The 9377-nt window shown below is 35.8% G+C and overlaps 1 protein-coding gene across 2 annotated transcripts; it reads left to right on the forward strand.

Moving 5' to 3' along the window:
* The first annotated feature begins 1902 nt into the window (after window positions 1–1902).
* On the forward strand, window positions 1903–8324 carry LOC133882159 (protein CHROMATIN REMODELING 35-like). 2 transcript variants are annotated; one of them, XM_062321270.1, is made up of 6 exons: window positions 1903–2181; window positions 2286–2896; window positions 3359–3817; window positions 5324–5482; window positions 6201–7981; window positions 8069–8324. In XM_062321270.1, the coding sequence occupies exons 2-6, from the start codon at window positions 2288–2290 to the stop codon at window positions 8070–8072; spliced, it is 3012 nt and encodes a 1003-aa protein (XP_062177254.1). In that variant the 5' UTR covers window positions 1903–2181; window positions 2286–2287; the 3' UTR covers window positions 8073–8324. The 2 variants fall into 2 exon arrangements, with proteins under 2 accessions (XP_062177254.1, XP_062177255.1); XM_062321271.1 differs by having other exon boundaries at window positions 1903–2045.
* Window positions 8325–9377: the final 1053 nt, after the last annotated feature.

Consider the following 9377-nt stretch of genomic DNA (forward strand, 5'->3'; position numbering starts at 1 on the left):
TTGCTGGTACAACGGCAACAATTCGACTTCTTTTGGCGAAGGCGGAGTTGTAAAGCCACACAACAGCCAGAAAGAGGAAAAACAAGAAAACCAAAGAAAAAGAGAGGTAAAAGCTGAAAATGGAAATGAAAACCAGAAAAAGGGAGGGGAGGAGGATGGAGAGGGAGACGAGCAAATAAATTATTAGAAAAAAGAAAAAGAAAAAAATCTCTCCTCAATATTGGACCATATGAACACATATGGGCCTCATCATCAGGTAAAATATGGTCCCCCTCTTTTTCCAATGGGCCGGGCCTACATCAGATTTATGTAGCACTCAAGAGAAGAATTATATTTTCACTTTTTTCAGACACCCACGAACATTGTGTACGTGAGCGTGAGGGAGCTGAAGAGACTCGCTTCAGAAAAGAGAGAAAGGAAGCAAATTTCTTTGTTTCCAATGGAAAGGAGATAACTTTGGGGGTATAAACACAGAGAAAAAGTGAAGGAAAGCATGAATATGTATTAACAAATCACAGGTGTTTAAGCAAATGTTATGGTTAATAAGCATTGTCGCTTTCTTGTTTCCGAAGAAAGCGTTTGTCTTTGGTTTCGCTTTGTTGGATTTAGTGAACAGTGAAATATGGAGCCAGAGATGAAATACCCAAGTCCAGCTCCAGGCAAGTTTCGCTACCCATTTAGCTCGATCAAACTTTTGTTGGTTCCATTTTCGTTTCCTTCATTCCTCTGTTCATGCTCATTTTGGTTTTTTTTTTTTTTTTAAATGTTCAAATATTAAATTATTTCCTATCGGTTTAAGATGTTGGAATAACTGTTATTTAACGATTTGAATCTTGTCACCATCCCTCTCTCCACATTTTACTTACGAGTTTGACCTATATAGTGAAATAATATTAAAATATTAATTAAATAATTAAATCAGTCCTTTTTTTTTTTATTATTATTATTAGTTTAAACTTTTGAGAAAACTTGTGATTTACTATTTTTTATAGTTAATTTTGTTCATGCTCATTTTTTTTTATTTTTTTTTTATAAGTATTTCTGTTCATGTTTATTCTTTTTCTAAACCATGTTTCCATTTTGTACGTGTTAAAGAAAGTTGGTTCAAGGCTGTGATACAGATTATGATTTATGATAAAAAAAAATATATATATTTATTTCTTGGAGGCATGATACCTCTTCACTTTTGGTGGTGAGACTTTACCGCTATTTTGATGAGACTTTGAATTAACGTAAGATTTATATTTATTTTATGTTGTTTTCCTTTCTGTCCTACAGCAATTGTAATTCAAGAGTCTCACCAAAATAACGGTAAAAAGGGATTGAATCAGAATCTCACCGATCTTGACAGAGTCTCTTCACCAAAAGTGAAAAGGAATCACGCCTCCAAAAAAAAATAAATCTTTTTTCATAAATCATAATCAGTATCAGGCTGTGTTTGTCTCGAAGAAAAGTATTTCCTGGGGGAAAAAGTTTTTACAAAAGAAAAGGCGTAAAAGCTCTTTATTTATATCGAATATAACTAAAGAGGGCATGGTACAAGTTCCAGGTAAAATAAAAAACGACAAAAGGAAAACCCCTTGAGATGAATAGAATCTTTGAGAATTGAGAATACCCTTCGACAGGAATATTTTTGTCCAACCATTTTCTTTATTGAATCAAATGGAGATTTATGGGTTTTTTCTTTGGTCTTGAGTAGAAAGCGATTAAGGATTTATCATCATTATAATTATTTTTTTCTGTCAAGTATCAACTTTTGTATGTTTAACTAGGTGTCAACATTTAAGAACGGAATCAAAATTTTATCACTTCGCTTTTAATAAGTCCAGTTTATTACTTATAAAAAAAAAAAGAAAAAAAAAAGAATATTTCAACTGTATATAAATATATTAACTATATATATTATGCTGGCAATTCGCTTGTATATTGTCTCGCTGGATATGTCTAAAACTCCATAGCTCCATGTATGTGTTGATAATGCAGCAGATTGCACACAGCGATGAAATTCCAATTTTCACAACAATCTTTTTGGCAGAAAGAACATTGTAAATATGCCATTGTGGTCAAAGTAGATTAAGAACAACCCATTATATTCAGACCCTCGTGATTTGCTTTGATAGACTTTGTATTGTGGAAAGGGTGTTCATGTTGCTCCAGAACTATTTTGATATTGTTTGTAATGTACTGGGACATGAACTTTGTTCTGATTTCTGAAAACCTTTTATTTGTTTGCTTCTGCGAGTGCTCAGCTTACATGGTTTTGATGATTTTCATGTTGTAAACAGAGATGCATTTCAAGGGGCACAAAAGAGTGAAAATTCAATTTGAAGGAGAAGATTGTGATAGCACGGCAAATTCTGTGACTAAGCATGACGTACCTAAAAAGAAGCAAGAAAAGGCCACATCAAGGTTTATGAGTGATTCTGATCCATTTGGCATTCCCAAGTTGCTGGAAGTGTTGGATACAAGTCAATTTGGAAGTAAGGCAAAAGAAATAGAGGTGCTTTTTGCCCGAAGGGCACGGTTGCTGAACTATGATGTTGCAATAAATCATAGGCTTCACGATGCATGTTCAGAAGTGCCAAAGAACCACTGTAAAGAGCCTTCTAAGTTGGTGGCACATCAAAATGTCATTAATTTAGAGGCTTCTAATGGTGGCACTGCAATAGCCTCGACTGTTATATATCTTAGTTCAGATGATGAAGAGAGTGGACAAGGGACACGGTCTGCTCCGACAGTCAAAGATCTTAGTTTAGATGATGAAGAGAAGGTACAAGGGACAAGCTCTGCTCCAATCGTTATGGATGATGAAGACAATGGACAAGGAAGGCATTCTCATATATTTCAGGGGGTTGTGCCGGAGCCTGTCGGGGGACTTCTCATGAAGGACTCCATGGTAAGTTTATTCCTGCATATGTAACTTTACAGTTGCATGTATGACGATGCAGACATTGTAAGGCCCTCTCTACTAAGGTGGTTGTACTAGAGACCTGGGATTATGCCCTGCTTTCACTAGGCTTGAGGCAGTTTGTTGTATGTATGGGTAAGGCTTACCCCTGTTGTATGACCGTTGTTGGCTAATGATCCAAATAAAAAAAAAAAAAAAAATAGTACTTGGTGGGTGGGGGTTTAAACTTATCAGCTGAAGAGTCACCTTGTGAAACATGCATTCAAAGCATGTTGACAGGCTTATACTACCTATGTGGTAAGCCTTTGTTGAATTAGGAAGATCTTTATAACCTATGCACATTTATAAATGCTTGCTTTTGAGTTTCCTTTGCTCTATTAATTTATTGTCCTTTCTAAATCGTTTTCTTCGCTGCATATTAATTGGTGTGATTATGATATTCTGTTTCAGGATCGTTTAAAGAGCATGGTCAGTAAAGTTGATATTAGGATAGATAAAGGTGGGAATGTTGATGAAGGAGTTGTACTCGTTGAGGAAGGTGGGAATGTTGATGCAGGAAATGTACTCGTTGAGGAAGGTGGGAATGTTGATGCAGGAGATGTACTCATTGAGGAAGACAGTCGCCGATCATTTCAGGAAAAAGAAAGTAATTATGCAACTGATACTGAAGATGATGGGCTGGAAGATATACAAATCAAAGCCCCAAGCAAAGAGGTGAGAAACACAGCTGGCGAAAATGATATCACGATAGATAAAGGTGGATATGTTGGCTCAGGAGATGATGTGATGATTGAGGAAGACGACCACCAAATCGATCAGAAACAAGAACACAATCTTCAAACGGATATTGAAGATGATGATATTGCGAGTATATGGAAGGAGATGGCATTCACATTAGAATGTTCCAAGGTATCTTCATCTGATTTGTTATTTATGATAACAAGAGTTTTCATATTATTTATCCATTAATCTTGATTCTTAAAACACATAGACTAGTGCATGAGTTTGGAGTTTTGCAAATGTTTCTGGATCTATGGTTGGCCTTTTGGTACTATTATTTCCAGTTCACTCTTGTTCATATGGTAACACACACACACACACACACACAACACACATACATAATATTTCTTATTGGATTCCATTTAAATGGCCCAAAATATGATTTTACCTCTCCCAAATGGTATCTAATTAACTAATTCATTTTTCAATTATGTAATAGATAATGTCATCCGATGTGCTCTTGCTAGTCCATCATCCATTGGGTAATTAGTACATTCATGTTGGTGGAATGCATGGTAATGATTCAGTAACAGTTGGCATCATATCCCTGGATTCAAATCTATTACAAAATAATTAAATAAATTATGGCAACACCAGCTTGCCTGCTGATTATGTTGGATGATAGATTAGTACTGAATGTGAGAATGTCTATGGCTAAGTAAGGAAAATGACAAAAAACTGTTATTGTATGTCCTTCTGAGTGATCTTTGCCTTGGCCCTTGTATAAGCGCATTTTCAGCAAAGCATGAATATTTCCCTTAAGGAAACCTTTTTATATTGGATTTATGTGGACATAAATGAGTTGCATAATGGACGCATTCCACCATTCCAAGTGTCCATTGTCTGTGTCTGTACTACATAAGCTTATTTATGAGGCATTAAGCTTGGGCAGTGTCACTTATATGCTTGCAGGTTTTGAGGTGACAGTTACACATTTTTATGAATATAGTTTTCTGACTTTGCTGGTGATTTGAAACCCTTACTTTGTGTGTTAGAATTTTTGGAAAAGTACACATACCCCCTTAAATTACCACCCAATTATCAACGTGCCCCCCAAACTACTAATTGTGTCAATGTCCTTCCCCCCTAAACTACGAAACAATGTTAAATGTCGATGCCCCCCAATGACAAAAATATCCTTCATAAAATTATAAAAATTCTTAAATTTTGAAAAAATAAAAATAAAAATCAAAGTTTTTGATTTTTTTGATTTTTTTTATATAATTTTCAGTTTGGGCCACCCCCTTGGTTTTTCATTTTTTTCATTTTTTTTTTAAATTTTTTTTTCACATTGTTTTTGTTTTTTCAATCTTTCAAAATGTTTTTCGTTTTTTTTTTTAAAAAAAAATTGGTTATTTTTTTCCCAAATTTATAAGAATATATTTGCCTTATTGAAACTTTTTTAGGGTTATTTTTGTCTTTTTGTTAGCTTTAGGGGGTACATTGACATTTTTTCATAGTATAGTGGGGGGCATTGACACAATTAGTAGTTTCGGGGGTACATTGATAGAGTAGTAGTTTAAGAGGGGTATATGCACTTTTCCCTAGAATCTTATTTCATTATATTTTTGCGAAAATTTTCAATTTTTCTTGGGTTCTTTTTATATTTAATTCAAGTTTGTGCTGCTATGCTAGAACATTGCGATTGATCCTTCAACCGATGAACACACGGGAGGAGACGAGGAACAGTGTAATCATTCTTTGGTCCTAAGGGATGATGTTGGTTATGTTTGTCGCATTTGTGGACTTGTTGACAAAGGAATAGAAACTATTTTTGAGTTCCAATATAGTAAGGTATGGGTTTTCTATGTTGAATTCCTTTTGAATCACTTTATTCTTGAATTTTAAATAACGAAGATGAAATTAACTGTTCAATTATATGTTGTTCGTCATGATTGGTCCTGTCTTTAGATAATTGATGCTGGGTATGTAACATACCAACTGAGGATTCTTTAATGGAAGTCATTAGTGGTGCTAATTCTAAGTAGCGGAAAGCTCTATTGTCTTTGAATCATAATATTTGATGTGGCTACATAGTTGAAAGTACAATACTTTGGTTTGCACCCTCAAATGGATGAATGCTAACTTCAAATAATTTAAGACAGATTCTCCTAGATAAACATAGTGAATTAGTGATCTCTCAGGAACACCAATTGGTTTAGTTTTTGGAGTGGAAATGAGAGTTTAGTCTCAAATTTCTGCAGTAAAGTTGTACTTTATCATATTCCTCGTTGCTCTCTTTAAATGAATGTTTCTGAGCCTTTTGTATTTCTTGGCTAGACTGCTATTGATTACTATATTAGATGCTAGTTATTCCACTCATAGTCTTTCTATTACTGTGAATGTTTTCTTGATGTACACGATCCATTTCAGTTTCTTAGTTACTCATTTAAAATCATTGATTAATAAAATGTATTGGATCCAGATATGTGGAGTTTTCATGCTATTCCTGTTAATTGTGCCCTACTAAGAAATTTGTTAACCCCTGATCTATAACTTTCTCATAATCCAGGTCAAAAAGACTACACGAACTTATGCGAGTGATGCTCAGAATTCCAAAAAGATAGGGTCAACTGGGAGTATGCCACTTGGAGTTGGGTCTTCTAATGATGATCTAATGCCGAGTGAAATTTCTGTTCACCCTAGGCATAGGAGGCAAATGAAACACCATCAAGTGGAGGGTTTCAATTTTCTCTGTGGCAACCTGCTAACAGATAAACCAGGAGGCTGCATTTTGGCCCATGCTCCTGGTTCTGGAAAGACATTTATGATTATAACTTTTATTCAGAGTTTCCTAGCCAGGTATCCCCGTGCTAGGCCTCTGGTTATTCTACCTAAAGGCATCTTGGGTACTTGGAAGAAAGAGTTCAAAACGTGGCAAGTTGAGGACATTCTGTTACTTGATTTTTATACTTCAAAAGCAGAGAATCGATCTCAGCAGCTGGATGTATTCAGACAATGGGTAAAGCAGAAGAGCATTCTATTTCTTGGGTATAAGCAGTTCTCTTCCATTGTTTGTGACTGTGGGACTAGCAAGGTGGTGGCTGATTGTCAGGAAATGCTACTCAAGGTCCCATCCATTCTTATCTTAGATGAAGGTCACACTCCAAGAAATGAGGACACTGATATGGTTCAGTCGCTTGCAAAGGTTGAAACACATCTTAAAGTTGTTCTGTCGGGTACTCTTTATCAAAACCATGTGAGAGAGGTATTCAATGTTCTGAATCTTGTTCGTCCAAAGTTTTTGAGATTGCCAACTTCCCGACATGTCGTTAATCGCATCATGTCCAAAGTACAGATATCAGGTGTGAGGAAGCAATTAAAAACCAGCATGGATTCAGCTTTCTTTGACCTAGTAGAGCACGCGCTACAACAGAAGGATGAAAACTTCAAGAGAAAAGCAGCAATCATACAAGATCTCCGTGAGATGACCAGCCAAGTCCTCCATTACTACAAAGGAGATTTCCTAGATGAGCTTCCTGGACTTGTTGATTTCACTGTAATACTCAATCTCAGTGCAAGACAGAAAATTGAGGTTGAAAAGGTGAGGGAGTTGGCTAAATTCAGAAGAAGTTCTGTGGGAAGTCTTGTCTATATGCATCCACAGTTGAAATATTTTTCGGAGAAATATCCAACAACTGGAGAAAGAAGCTCTTTTGATGAGGATAGGCTAGATGAAATGTTAGAAAAACTAAATGTGAGAGATGGAGTAAAAGTTCAGTTCTTTCTCAAAATACTGGGCCTATGTGAATCAGCTGGCGAGAAGCTACTGGTTTTTAGCCAATATCTCCTGCCACTGAAACTCTTGGAGAGATTATCAATGAAACTAAAGGGTTGGAGTCCTGAAAAAGAATCTTTCATGGTAACAGGTGATTCAAACTCTGAGCATAGGGAGAGGTCCATGGAACGCTTTAATAGTTCTACGGATGCTAAAGTCTTCTTTGGATCAATCAAAGCATGTGGGGAAGGAATCTCTCTAGTGGGGGCATCTCGCATCTTAATTTTGGATGTTCATCTTAACCCATCAGTAAGCCGCCAAGCGATAGGCCGTGCATTCCGACCAGGTCAAAAAAGAAAAGTGTACGCTTACAGATTGGTTGCTTCTGATTCACCTGAAGAGGAGGATCACCAAACATGCTTCAGAAAGGAGTTGATTTCGAAGATGTGGTTTGAGTGGAATGAGAGCTGTGGGCATGACGATTTCGAAATGAAGACTGTTGGTGTGAATGATTGTGGTGATCCCTTCTTGGAAAGTCAGTCATTGCAGGAAGATATAAAGCTTTTGTTCAAAAGGTTAAGCTTTTTCATGCTAATTTCATTGTTTTTCATCTATAAAATTACCAGCTAATCTGTCCTTAATAGTTTATTCCTATTTTTCAGGTAAATCATCATGACATTGGTATAAGGTGCTTCAATGTATGTATATAGTCTCAAGTCTTTCTCCTGGGTGACTTTGAAGCTTCATGTTCTTCACCAGTTTTCATCTCAAGTCAGTTTATCAATGTTGTTTTTTGGAAATTATAGGGTTCTTTTTGTTATACTTGTGCTTCTAGTTTCATCCTGTAAGCTAGTAGCAACCTTTGTCAAACTTATCCAAATTGAAGGTTGGACAGGGGACAAAAGCATTTACAAGATAGAAAAGATATAAGTTGATTCTCTTTATCTGGATTCTTAGTTGCATTCGAAGTTCAGATCAACCCAATTAACAATTGTAAAATTTAAAGATGAAGATAGTTTTCCCCAGGGTTTTTTTTTCCTGAGCAAAAGAGAAAGGCCTAGGAAAAGAAAGCAAGCTTGGGGTATTGGAATCACCTCTTTACATTTTACAACAAACCAGAACCCATTAAAAGTTTGGATACATAAAAAGAAAAGAAAGGCCTTTGGAAAAATACCCATCTAAAGAAAAACCCTGCTGAGGGTCTGTCCCACTAAAAACTTCACTAGACAATTCAGAGAGAGCGATTAACACATAAATCAAGGAGAAAAACCCCTTGAATATTTGTTGTATCAACCTTTAAAGACTTTTTGGACAACTAAGAAGAGAGAAAACAAAGGTTTGCAGGATGAAACTTCATCCAACATAACGAAATTACATCTATAAAATGATCATAGCCCTAAAATGCAGTGCTCTTTTCCACAAACACTTGCATCTAATAGGAAGCAAAAACAGAGTGTTCACCGTCCAAGTCCGCTTGAATTAACAAAGTAATCAAAGCCATGCAACAAAAGTTCTATACCTTCAAATGGTCCCAAGAAAATCATCTTTTTTATAAGTAATTCAAATTCATTAAAAGCGCAGAGGGGCGCAACTTTAATACACAGAAAGTATACAAAAGAACCCCTAAAGTATAGAAAAAGAATAACAAAACTCCAAAAACTCTAAGAAATTAGAAGCAGACAAGCTATTAAATGCTACTATCCATTTATAAAGGGATTGAAACAGCATCTTCTTCTCTAACATTGCAGTGTTGCCATGTAAAATTGTCCCAAGAAAAGCATCTGTAAGCATTCTATCAGCAATCTCTCTCTTTCTCCTTGTTGCCACTGTTACCTCAGCAACAACTAAATCTCCAATCCCAGCACCAATAGAAAATAGCTTATGAGGTCATTATCCACACCAAACTAACAATCAGCCAATTTCTACTCATGTTTTATTTCAAATTATAACATCTTTCTTCTTCAAGCTGGA

The sequence above is a fragment of the Alnus glutinosa genome, chromosome 11 (assembly GCF_958979055.1).
Source record: "Alnus glutinosa chromosome 11, dhAlnGlut1.1, whole genome shotgun sequence".
Classification (NCBI taxonomy): domain Eukaryota; kingdom Viridiplantae; phylum Streptophyta; class Magnoliopsida; order Fagales; family Betulaceae; genus Alnus; species Alnus glutinosa.